This window comes from Phalaenopsis equestris, unplaced genomic scaffold (genome assembly GCF_001263595.1).
Source record: "Phalaenopsis equestris unplaced genomic scaffold, ASM126359v1 Scaffold000352, whole genome shotgun sequence".
Lineage (NCBI taxonomy): Eukaryota > Viridiplantae > Streptophyta > Magnoliopsida > Asparagales > Orchidaceae > Phalaenopsis > Phalaenopsis equestris.
In genome coordinates, this window is record NW_018164794.1 from 592,851 (window position 1) to 606,824 (window position 13,974).

A 13,974-nucleotide genomic window follows, 5' to 3' on the forward strand; every position below is an offset into this window, starting at 1 on the left:
TTTTTATTTTTTTAAAAAAAATATTCTAAAACTTTGAGAAGTTGAACTTATTGTTTCACTGTCTTGTGAAGAAGATCCTCTAATTTAGGGATGGGTGGCCTTCATTTGCTAGAATATGTTATTATTAATAAAACGATTGGTTATCAACCGTTGAAAAAATATTGTTTATATAATACTAGGAATATTTTCATATATGATGTCAAACTATTCATGCTAAAAAAACTTAAGAAAAAAGTATACCATAACTTTGCATGAAGGTCCCAAAGATTAAACTGGCACTGAAGAAATGAAAACTTTTATGTGGAGACCAGAAAAATAAATCAATGGATTTGACTGCGTTAAAATAATCCATTATATATGTACAAAAAATTTCAAAAGCATGTTATTCTCTAGAATTGTAGAAGAGCAAAAAGATTAAAAATTGATAAAAGTGATGATAAAAGTTGGATGATGAAAACAAAAAGATGGTGATCGAAAGCCAAGGGAGATGATAGTCAATAAATGGTGACAGTTATGAGATAGCATTTAGCATGGCAGTCTGGAGAATACATTCAAACAACGATGATCAATTTGTGATAAGTAGTGGTGATAGTTGTCAATATTGATTGTAAGACTAAGCTTCATTCAGAGTATTACATATCTTCAAGCTTTCTCCAAATACAAGTCCAAGTTATCTTCATATGAAGCATAGAAACTTATTTTTACTTTCTGAGTGCGACAATTTGTTGAATTTTGCTCAATTTTGAAATAATAAATGGGATGTCCTACTTTATTATGCTTTTTATCAAATGGTTTGGTATTGATTTTCTTTTTTATTGATGATTATTTAGCATTTAAGTATCTTGATGACATTGAAATTGAGTAATATCACAATTATTAGATATCTTTTATTAAGACACTCAATGTAAGCATAAGCATAGATTATTTAGAGATTATTATGCTTTAAAATTCTTAAGCACATTTCAATTGCATGATTTGGGCTATTTTTACTCATATTTGACCACTTTGGTGCCATCATATTTGTCTCTTTGAAAATTTAACTTCGACTATAAATATGTTGCAATTGTAGCTCTAATGTATATTTTTGAATTTAATTTTGCAAGCTTTCAATTTAAATAATGCATAGAAATGAGTGCTTATCAAGTTAATATTTTGAAAATATAATAAGTGTCTAGAGTTGATGTAAAGAGAATAAAGAAATTAAAATAAAATAATAAATAATTTATAGATTTATTATTATAACTTATAATTGTTAATCTAAATATTTTATCTACTATATTATTTCTTTCACTCAAATTCCAATGGTCCTATGGCTTGAAAGTTCATGGTGGGATTTTAGTTTTGATTCATCTTTCAAGGATTATATATATAGAAGATTAAAAATCAATGAAAAACAATCATAATAAATTATAGCTATATTCAAAATGATTAGAGATAAATAAACATTAATGATTAAAAAATAAAATCAAACAAATAGAAAAAAAAAGGATGACATTGATATGATGTTGATAATATACATAAAAGTCAAATAATAGAGGCACTAATTAATGGAAGAGAAAGTGGTCATAAAACTAATGAATGGGACAAAATACTATTATTGTGTATTGAATTCTTTAAAGGAACGGCTGATAAGAGACAAAAAGATGAGCTAAATAACAAAAGCAGGGGCCTAATTTTCACATCACCCCAATTGATATTTGCAGAAAAAGCCCCTTTTTTAAGTTGGAAATTTCATGACATAAATTATTATAGACAAATGGCTTAAACAATGGTTAGATAGAAAATAGGGTGTTGTGGACTTAAGTAAATAACTATTTACATAATGATTCATCAATGAAAGCTACGGCCATCAAATCTCCTTTTAATTAATTTGGAGAAATAAAATATGAAAGCTATATAATATAAGTTTTATTTTAATGATTCAAGCCTGGGACTTTCTTTTTAACCTTTCTTTGAAGTATTATTTAACATCATTTGAAGCTCCATTTTGTTGTTGCTAGCTTCCTTCCAATTCTAAGCTCTTCTAAACTACCATTAACTTCACTAATTAATCAATAGTTTATAGTTCATGAGTAAGATAGCCATGAAATAATCATTAGATAAATCAAATTTAAAATTGTTTTGTGCCGAAATCTTTTTTTTTTTTTTCTTTCAATGGATAGATTTGGAGGATTCATTGGCTTAGTTCGGAACAATTTAGCAAACACACAATTGAAGAGATCAATGCTAAATTTTATAAAAAGGAAAATAATAATTATAACTAACCTATTTGGAAAATTACTATCAAATATAGATTTGGTCATAAGGTCCCATCATTTTTTTTTTTTTGAGGTTCTATAAGGAAGTGTTGAAATACGAATATCATTTGCGTAAATAATTGTCAAAAGGTCATCACAAAAGACAATATGCATAATTTGAGCCCGAAACCTCCCAGTGAAAAACTATACTCTTCACCATTATGAAACGGATAAATATGCAATTATCAGGATTTAGAGTTACAAATATAAGAGTCTCATCTTATGATTGAAAAGTGAGAGAAGGTGTATTCAATTATTTATATAATTCGAAGAGATTTTGTAAATTTTAGAGTTCCTTTGATTGCCTTAATACAGCCTTCCAAAATTTCTAATACAAGCAGTTAGGGAAAAAAGGATAAGCTCACAATGACTCTTAAATCTAATGATGAGGTAAATGAGCTTTCATATATTGGAAATGTTGAATACTTTTGATAAGCTATAAACCATGAGCTCAAAATGTTCATAAAAAATATATACAACATTAGAGAAGGATTCATTATCATTTAGTTCAATTTGTGATCTTTGTAGAAGAAAATTAAGCAAATTATTCTACCTAGTTGGTTTAAGAGTCAAGGAATTAGAAAAGAAAATTAACTAATGAACAATCCTCTGTAACTTCTGCTACACATTCAATTCAAAAGAAAACATGATATGCTTGCGTATAGAAATCATGAAACAAAATAATGTGAAATTCACATTCATACCATAAAATGCTTACGCATTCACATATCTAACACTCAAAATTTGTTATTTACCTTGTAATCTTGGTGTCATAAACCTACCCATAAAAATGTTTAATTTACTTTTAAGAAGACAGGGATGTAACATTTTTGAGTTTATTAATTCTTATGCATATATATTTCTCACACCTAAACTTCCATATTTACATGTATAGCATTTTGAAAAGATTTATTTCACTTGTAATAAGGCCATTTTTGATGTGATATTAAAGATTCAGGTGCTATGTGTGATGTAAATACATGAGAATTGTATGCTAAGTACATGTATAGCATTTTGAAAAGATTTATTTCACTTGTGATAAGGCCATTTTTTATGTGATATTAAAGATTCAAGTGCTATGTGTGATGTAAATACATGAGAATTGTAAATGCCCCTAATTTGAAAATTTGATTGGCGTGCATGTAAATATAAATGTTTAAGCGCAAGACATGTAAATACATAAGAACTGTGTGGTGTGCATGTAAATACGCCTAAAATATTTACTTTTTTGGTCCACTGTTCAGACAACTAAGATCTGATGCAATTAGTGTAGTGATATTAGGAGGTCTATGAACTGCATGCCATAGAAAGGCTTGCCAGGCCAAATAAAATTCGGACTCTATTAAAAAGCTGCTTGATTGCAAGCCCAACACTTCTGATTCCAAATTAGCTATCAAAAGGTTTCAAGGCTGGATGGAGTTTTCTAATTTCATCATTTCTTATATGAAATAATCTGACCAGTACTTCGAACATAATGCCACATCTGGAAAAAAACAGTCACAGAGAATGATTTTTTTTTTTTTTTTTTTTTTTGGGCCAAAAATTATAATGGATATAAAACTTCAAACACTAATTTAGCCACAAACTGTGAGAAAAATACAAGAAAATCTCACTTTATATACGCATTTATTTGGGAATTTTTATGTATTAATTGCCACTCTGAATCACTAACACACCTAATAAAATATAACAAGGAAAGATTACATATACAAACCATAAAATTATTCTTCACTCACCGGCAGCAGGTGGCCTTAAAACTCTTTTTTTTTTTTTTTTTTACAGTGATAGCAGAGTTGAGTTGTTCAGATCAACTTCTGTAATTTTGACTTTGCTTACATCCTCTGTTGATTATTTTCTGAAGAGCTTTCTTCGCCTCCTCCAAAGTCCCAACACCATGCTCCACTTCAAATGACAACCTCTGAATGTTAAACTGCATGGACAACCTTCAGTAAAAGTCCAAAAAAAAACTTCTTCTAGCCGATTCCAAAATGTATTATTCGAAAAAAAAAAATTAAGTGCCGATGAGAAATAAAATTTTTGAAGCAGAGCAGCAACCAATATCTAACCCTTGATTGGTAAGGTTTGCAAAAATTGTAATGCAAAGTGATAGAATGAACTGATCATCACATGTGAAGAAATCTCAGTTGTTAGATTCTTGTCAAAATTGATCTTTATTATGTGCTAGTTAGTTTTTCTCATGTTTTAATTATATTTATTTAAGTTCTAATTTTGCAATAAGCACAAATGATTTTTCATATTATACAAGTTAATTTTAGTATGCATTGAGAACTATAAACTTCCATGCATTCCCCTATTGGTTCATTTATTCCCTTTAACCATGCGAGAGAACAGTAAATACAATCTATTCTATTGACTATTGTACATCAAGAAATATTCAATAATAGACTGCTTTGACCAGTTATGGTGATTTGCCGAGGCCTGCCATATTTGTATTAAGGGGATGATACAAATTTAATGACTCGAACACTATAAGACAAAATGCCTTCCAATCACCCCTTACTACAACGAAAAAACAGAAAACTACTGAAAATTACCTGATAAAAACTACTGATAACAAATAAATCCCAGTCAGTCTAAATTTTTGAAAAATATGGTCATTTCAAGTTGTACAAAGCAAAGCTTGCTTACCATATTGATCAGAAATCGTCAGGCAATAACTAGCACAATTAAAAGTGTAAATAAGACCAATCAAGCTAAAGTCAAAGATATCTTAAGCTCAGTGCCCAGCTCGAACTACAGCTCAAGATCAAGTCGAGCTCATGTGATGAGCTTGAGCTAGACTCATCCATAACTCCCAAGATCAAACTAGTGATCTCCAAAGAAAACAGTGAAGTCTATGGGAGCTTGCTGAAAAAGGATTAGTGGGAGCTCATTGAAAAAGGAAGGTAAGAGTGTTGTAAAAAGCACCGATGGGACCAACGACAAGAAAGTCCCACTTGGAGTTCTCTGTAGGATGCATCAAATGGACCAAAAGCAAAGCAGCCTAGGACCATCACATCAAATAAGGATATAAATTTTCTAAGTCGTTTCTAGAGGATTCTATTAGATAAGATTTTGGCTCAAGAACTTATTCATGACCTGGATAGAAAATGTAGGAGTGGCAATCTGATGATGAAGCTGGATCTAAAAAAAGCTTATGACACAAAAGCTGGAATTTCATCCTCGAAGTCTTACATGACGGAGGCTTTAACGCTGATTTCTGCTCTCTTATTTCTAGATGGTTAAGATGCAACAATTATAGTGTGTTCATTAATGGGAATATTTGTGGCTTATTTTCTTCTACAAAAGGCATTAAGCAAGGTGTCCCCCTTTCAGCCACTATTTTCATTATTGCTTTTGATTACTTTTCTCACATGGTTAAAGAGTTACAGAGCATTCATTACAAAGCTTCAATTCAATTTAGCAGCTCATCCTCAAGTGGATGGAAAGACAGATGTGATGAATGGCAATTTATGTAATCCACTCAGGTGATTCCTAGACAATATATCCGATAATGGGACTTGATCCTCCCCAAAGTCAAAATTGCTTATAATCATTTAGCCAGTTAGTCCGCAGATAACAATATTTGAGTTTGTTGGCAGAATCCTCTCACCCCATTGAAACTACTGCTGATACTAGCCGCTACTTAGCTTAGCAAAGCTGCCATGAATAGCGTAAAAAAGATTCAAGGCCTTTATGAGCAAATGAGAAGAATTGCCAAGCAAAACATTGAAGTAGCAGAACCATACTAATAATTCTAAAACAACCTAAATTTTTAAGGAATGAAATTTAGTATGGTAAAATTTGAAAAATGAACTTTTTCTAGATGTTTTTGGGAAGTTCAAGCCAAGAGCTGACGGCCCATTCAAGATTATCAAAAAGATTAATGAAAACACGTACAAGATGGACCTATTTAGAGACTCTACTATTTCTACTACGTTCAACTTTGTTGATCTATCATCATACAATGAGGATCCAGGTGCTCCTAGTGAAGAAGGAGAACCATCTACTACCCCGAGAGAATGAAGTGGACATACCTGTTATTCGCCCCTAGGCGGGGGTCAAGTTCAAGAAATCCCAACACCAAAACCTGACCGACCACTCGAACGTAGCTATTATTTGGTTGAGATTACCAATAGCTTGTTTGGGACAATGTTGGTGAATCTCCCTTGGATTTCGTGCCTTGCAGGTAACATAGCTTGATGTGCTGTTTGTTGTCCTCATCCTGAACAACAATGAAGTCCCTTTAATCCACTTTCAATCTTCATCGACTTCACATATTCTATTCCTTTTGTCATTCTACAATGTTTGCCCGCAAGATCAGATCCTCAAAAACCTTTTAGGAACCCTAAAACAGTACCACAACCGAGGCGAGCGTTCACTATAGAGATCATCAAAGGGTTCAATGGCAAGAATAAAGGAAGTCATAAAGAGAGTTGGTTGTAGGAAAAAAAGACTAGTCCGGTCACGTAGGATGGAGCAAATTGTAGGGACGGAGAGAGTGAGGGTGTTAGCTGTAGAAACCATTGATGGTCTAGTAGTGTTTCAAGGACAAAAAACAGTTCGTAAAATTTGCAGTAAACTGAGTTTAGTACAAGGGAAAAATACAACATTTAGGGTTTCTAAACAAGCCAGCTCAAGAGGCAACAAGCTGATCGTGCATGATACAAAAGCTTGAGTTTGAGCTCAAGCTTAAGCCTGTCAGCAAATCAAGTTTAAATTGGCTTGGCTCACTTACACTATACACAACCATACTAGATGTTTGTAGTCAGTTGATTGTCAATTGGTAAGTTTACACACAAAAGAATCAATTAAAACAGTTCAGCATATGTCAATCTTTCATAACAAAATCACGAAAATTGATTATGGGTTAACTAATCATCACACCAACCTGTCCCAACAATTTCGGGGTCAACTTAAAATTCATAACAGCATTTTATGTTGGTTCCAATATCGTGAATTCTCATTATAAAAGCTTCTGCTCGTGTAGCATTTACAGGGGTGGCAAAAAAGGATGAAAAATAGGAAGGAGGTGAGGGGCCAGATAATAGTGTTTCTGTTTCCACATTAAAGGTTACCTGAGCACCCTGTCGAACCCGAATATCTGTACCCTTGCTGTCTACTGATATGAGAGCTGCATCATCTATCTCACCTTCAGCGGATAAGATTTCTCTAAGAGGCTTCGAGAAGATTGCATTAAGTTCCTACGGCAAAAAAAAATACTCAGCAGCAATAGAAAAAAATTAGGCGTTTGGGTATTCAGTATCTATTTCTCTCAGCCCTTACAATGATATAATTAGTCATCATAATTGCTCAAAGTTTCACTAAAATGAAAACAAGGTAGAGCAAGGTTGCTTTACAAAGCAAAAGCAAAAGTAGAGATCATGTACAAACTTTTAAGTTTTGTTCTCCACCATCAGCAGCAATCTTGTCAGGTTGAAGGCCTTCATATTCTTTGACATCGATCCATTGGACAGTGCCAAATCCTCCAATAAAATATACATCGCTGATGTAAGTGTCAGATAATAGTTAGGAAGGACATGCAGAAAGGTTGATTTTTAGCTAATAGAGTGAGAAGGAAAGTTAAAAGTTTGAAGCCTGAGATAAGAAATGGCAAGCAGATTATAAACAAGCATTGTGAATATATGATGCCAATGAACTCCAACAGCTCCTAAAAAAAATCAGCACTTTACAACTGCTGAATATGATACCTAATCCAGGTTTTACATTGCGTAAACTAATAGCTACATAAATATTAAGCAAAACAACAGAGAGTAAGCTCTGATGATACCACGGTAAACTGGCATACTTCATTTTGAAGTTGAATAGTCTCAATCCAGAAGACCTTAGTAGATAAATTTTGCTAAAAAAAAGAAGATTTTGTGATCAACATGTCATGCAGCAAGCCATTTTCATGCAAAACTGTTGATCTATTGGCAGAAGAGCTAAAGCATCACAATCATTTTTTGACATAATCCCCGCAACACAACCTTGGCGAACCATTTTTTTGCATGGTTGGCTTTCACTTTTCCTGGTATGGCGCAGATAATTGAAAAATGCAAAGAAAGCAAATTGATAAAACTCAGACCATAACCCTAGGACCTGTCTTTGTTATCAGTAGAGTAAGGTGGAAAATCTGAAGTAGTTCCACAAAGTCACGTGGAAATCGCAGGGGTTCGCAACCCTGTGACTGTGAGAGAAGCATCCGTTTTGCGCGAGCAAGCAAAAGCAAGCCTAAGGGTGACTCTTTAGATTTCTTTCCAATTTTTAACATGTTTTCTTTTATCCTTGCTTCCTTTCAAGTAATTCCCTATATATGTGGTGTATTAGGGTTGGATTCTCAGTTTTTGTTATGGTGTTGCTCAATACAGCCTCCGACGCCTCCGTTTCCTGTTTAGGGTTGTATCTGCGGGTCAGGTGATCTCTGACTATACTTGCTCCCAGAGTGGTGATTTATCCTTTTCTAACTCCTCCGCATCCGTCCCGCTTCGCTGCACCCATTCCTCATCGTTTTACCGGTCAACAGACCTGCGCGTCCCCACCCGCGCCCACACCCACCCAACCACCTAAAATCCTTTTCGCTGCTGCAGCTGCACCTGTCCACTCCCTTGCTCTTTCCAACAGCCCACCACCTTTCCAGCTGCTCATAACCATTCCAACGCCTTCCTACATTGCTGTTCCCGGCCACAGCCACCCAGACCAGTGCCTATTTGCTGTCCACCTGCAGTTTCTGCAATCTAGCCACCCGTTTCCCTCACCTCTATCCCGCCCAACCGCTCCCACTCCCCTCTTGCTGGTATCACCGGTCCAGCCTTCCCGCCGCTTCCCCCACTCCCAGTGGCTATTTTCCCAACTGTTCCAGCCTTCTCGCAGGGCCGCCGCCGCCCAAAACCACATCTATTGACTGTTTTACTTTCTTCCCAGCCCCCAACCTCCTTGCTGCCGCCCTGCTGTTCCATTACCACCTCGGCCCACTTGCTCTATCTCCTCACTTTGCCAGAGCCCCAACAGCCACCACCACTACCTTTGATTCACCCTAGTCATGTGTTATGTGTCGTGTGTGTTGTTATTTCCTATTTCAGTTCTCTGATAATAAGTTCTTATTTGATTTAGTAATAATATTTGCATTCTCTATTGTTATTTGGTTAAACCCCGGTATCACAAAGTTTCTTACAAAAATTTAATCAACATGCTTCCACATTTTTTATGACCACAAAAGATGACGTAACCACATGGGAAATAAGAAACAGATATTACAAAAGATCTGACATGTCCAAATCCAATATTACGAATGTTTGCTTGGATACTATACCTAATGAATCAAAAGGCAGCGCTTATGTAGTAAGATTTCCAATTAGTCAAGCTTGGAAAATTTGATCTGGCAAGCGTATATCTCTTTCAAGAGAATTCTCATCCAGCTATAATTTGTTAGACAGCAATTTTTGCACATTTATATGCAATATAAGTTTTAAAGTATCAACGTGATTATACTTATTAGCACGTGTACAGCAGGCGAACCTGTAGAAAGATCAGGTTTCCACCCAACCTTATCAAAGTACTGACCTGATCGAAATAAATCAAACAAAATTTCTGTTAGTTCAACTAGAGATTAGGAAAAAAGGGAATAGAACTGTTAATCACCATAAAAATTCCACACTAAACTGAATCGTATCTGGTGGCAGTGATGGACAGCGAATGCAGTATCACACGAGCAGAAAATCTTTCTCATCCACAATATCTCAAATTTTCTTTTAGCTGCACTCATCTCCCCCTTAAGCCTCATACTATTTACTCCTTTGTAAATAAAGCACACAGCTTTCATTTTCTTTGCATCAGCCATTAACACTGATGCGTGCTAGGGAATCGTGGTGGTAGAGTAATGAGTTATCGTCTTAGCGTTGCACAAGAATCTGACACACTGAGATAATAAAAGTAACAGGTAAAAACACCATAAGATTTTACGTGAAAAAGTCGGAAAGAGAAAAATCACGAGGCCTAGCCCAGTTTAAATTATCCATTATGAGTTGGTAATTACAAGTACAGACCTTTGTCCCACAGAAAAGAAAGGGTATACAATTTCTCAAGTTACAATGGTCATGCACAGAAGAGCTCGTTGTCTCACAGTTGGGAGTGGACATAGCGGGGAGTAGTTGTTGGGGCTTTGATACTCCATCTTCTAGATTGTTACAACGTTCAGAATGATGAACTGCTCCGTAGGATGCTTCATGATTGTGCGACATCGATTATTGCTTCGTCGCTCCGCAATGCAAGTCTTGTCTTTGCTCAAAGCTTTGTTGCAATGAGTAGAGGACATCCAACAGTGGTCAACATATGGTGGTCACAGTGGTTGCCGACAGCAAGAGAGGAAAATATTCGTCAGATCTAAAATGCAAAAGAGATGCTGGACTTTAGCTCCTCCTTCAAGCTTCAATGTTGTTCTGGCTCAAGGTCTAACTCCCCTCTCAAGAGAGGGGATGAGTCTATTTATAGTGTCTAGGAGAGTCATGTTTGCAAATAAGAAAGAAATTCAGACCACTCCATTAGACCACTCCCTTAATCGGACGACGTTCAGTGAAAATTTGAAAGTCTTGATGATGTCTGAATTAAAAGAATTTGAGCTTGTTGGATTCGTCTCGTCAAGACGCACTATTTGACTATAAACTTGTCGGATTTGAAATACGTTTGAATTTCCAATTATGTACTGAAAAATTTTTAAATGTGGCTTAACAACTTTAACTGGGCTTGATTTGAATCAGATTCGACCAATTTCGGTATCATTAAGTCCGCCTTGGCGAGCCAATCAATTTGACTGTAAGTTTGCTGAAATCATAGTTCGGTGAACATTTGATTGTAAGTCATGCCTCGAAATTTATGTTGGATGATGAAAATTTGTTGATAGCATATTAAGCATATATACACTTAACCAAAATTTATTGCTCAAGATAGGATGACAAAGTTGTCATATTGAAAGGAATTGCACTGTCAAAGGAAGAATCTGCTCATGTTCTTACAAACATGTGTTGGCCAACTTAACTATGTTAAGCCAACTTAGACACAAGAAAGATAATCCAAGTATAAAAACCACCACCATAGAGAAAGATAACTAAACCTAGGCAGATTCAACACGAACTCTATGTTAGCCAACTTAGACACAAGAACAAATGACCACAAACCTACCTTAGATTAATCTAAGCATAAAAACCTCAGTTAGTCTAATATGTATTATAGTTAGTGCTAAATACTAGGACATATAAAACAAACAAACTTACCCCGTGAAACTAAAAGAAATGTCCTAGTATGAAGTAAACCACGGTTACTAACGAAAGCATTCCAAACCACCTTAAAACTAAGAAACTCTCCATATCTCATGATCCTGACACTCAAGGAGGATTTATAATACAAGGTTGGTTATAGTTGAATGATACCAACGTACCCGAGACGATGAAGGCCGTGTCATTATGACTGGGGGCGTTATTCCCAAAATCTAGGTTAGTTCGCCTATTTGGATTCTTTATAAAGTCTAGAGGTGTTCTAAAATCAACGTTTCACCTCTATCTAGAAAACATTTTTGACTCTGTCTTTCAGTTTAGGAACTCCAATAACTTCAAACAAGTCAAACCAATCATTCCAAACTCATCTTTTGACCTGATCTGATCAATTAAAACTTGCTACCAGACTTTTTCAAACTCTTCAGCCATCATCTAAGTTCAATTCTTTGAGTAAACCTTCCTCCTTGGACGGTTAAGTCCCTTTGCTTGGGTCTTTTCATGGCAAACTGTCATCGAATTGTAAAGCCTCATCTTATTGGAACCTAAATCTTCCAAAACTTCAAACTTGGATCATTTGACACCTCAACTTCGAAAGCCCAACCATTCAATCTAGATAGCATATATCATTATATTAATTGAAAGTTTTCTTTAAGACTCACGACTCTGAAAATGCAATTAAATATGAAAGAATCCAACCCCATAAAAAAATAAATCTTATCTTACACCCATAAGGTAAGTGAAAAAATATTGGTTTCGTAGACTTAAAAAGATTTTTATCATCCAAATGATTAAACACATTTCAAGATGGTAGTTCCTGCCCTCGAGGAGGTATATTAGTAATTAAATGTCATGTTTGATCATTTAGAAGTTTTCGGAGAATTCTTTGGTGTGTAGAGACACAAAAATCTCCCACCAAGGTCTTCTTTTGGCGACTCCACTGGGGAAGGTTCTCCTCTCCATCGTTTTAAATGACTTATATTACTATATATCAGTAATGTTTGTACCCTTAAAGATTCAAGCTACCCATCTTCTAGTTAGATTTTCCATTTATCACATTATGGAATTGGTGCATCAAGCTTACCTGAATTCTAAATCCCGCCACACGTATTCTTTGACTGTTCATTTAAACCTCGTTTACTGAGTAAGGCTATACTCTGCATCAACTCTTTTTTGCGATAAGTTTTTCAACTTAATCATTTGGAGAGCTTAGGGCTCTCGATATCACTACCGGTGGGGTAAAAGATAGTTGGGTGCAAGTGGATCTTCACAATAAAGCAAACTCCATAAGAGAATGTAGAGTGGTACAAAACATGACTGGTGGCGAAAAGATATAATCAGACATATGACATTGACTATAATTAAACATTTACACTAATAACAAATATGAGCACAGTGAGGACACTGGTTTCTCTTGCAGTGAATGGTGGGTGAAGATTACACTAAATCAATGCGACGAATGTTTTTCTTAATATTGAATTGCTGGAGGAGGTACATATGGAGATACCACCAGGATTCAGTACAACCCAGATAGTGGGTAATATGTGTAAGCTTAGTAAGTCCTTGTATGGCTTAAACCAGTCTTCTCGAGTCAAGTTTAAAAGGTTTACAAAGGCTATGGTGGGCATGAGATATCAGCAAATCAATGCAGACCATACGATATTATTTCGACAAAATAAATATCACACCACTATAATTGCTATGCATGTTGATGGCATCATTGTCACCGGTGATGATGAGATAGAAATTATATAGCTAAAGGTAAAATTCGACAATGAATTTGAGATGAAGGATCTTGGGCAGCTCAGATACTTTTTTAGGATTGAAGTGGTCCGTGGACCTGAGGTGATTGTCTTATCCCAGAGAAAGTATGTACTTGATCTCATCATGGAAACAAGCATGTTGGGGTGAAAACCTGTGGTATCTTTAATTGACTGGAAGGCCAACCTAAGTGCAGAAGAAAGATAACTGGTTGATTGTAAGAGGTATCAGAGATCGATAAATAATTTGATATATCTAGGGCTGTCAAAACGGCTCGTTGTTCGCGAACAGCTCGTGTTCGACTCTTTAAGAAGCTAGTGTTCAGCTCGTTAATTTCGTTCGATAAGTTAACGAGCCGAACACGAACTAAGATGTGTTCGGCTCGTTTTGGCTCGAAATGCTACTCATCAAGTCTATATATATATATATATATTAAGTAGTATTTTAAAAAAATATAATTGACTACATGGCTACAAAGATTTATAACCAATTAAAATATTGATTAAGAAAATAGAATAAAAATTATTAAATTAGATTCAAATGATGTTTTAATATAAATAATAATTTTTAAATCTTACTCAAACCCTTATTGTCTTATGACTAAATGATTAGGGTTGCTAAAAGGACTTTTTGTTCGTGAACAACTCGTG

At 35.0% G+C, this 13,974-nt stretch overlaps 1 protein-coding gene across 1 annotated transcript in view; it reads right to left on the reverse strand.

The window, feature by feature from the left end:
• Nucleotides 1-4,057: 4,057 nt before the first annotated feature.
• Nucleotides 4,058-13,974, reverse strand: part of LOC110026116 — a 48,919-nt gene continuing 39,002 nt past the window's right edge. Inside the window, exons 7-9 of the mRNA XM_020726918.1 lie at nucleotides 7,692-7,803; nucleotides 7,376-7,501; nucleotides 4,058-4,227 (exon numbers count right to left, since the gene is read on the reverse strand). Of these exons, the coding sequence (XP_020582577.1) occupies nucleotides 4,105-4,227; nucleotides 7,376-7,501; nucleotides 7,692-7,803 (361 nt within the window). The 3' untranslated portion in view covers nucleotides 4,058-4,104. The remainder of the gene's footprint in view (nucleotides 4,228-7,375; nucleotides 7,502-7,691; nucleotides 7,804-13,974) is intronic.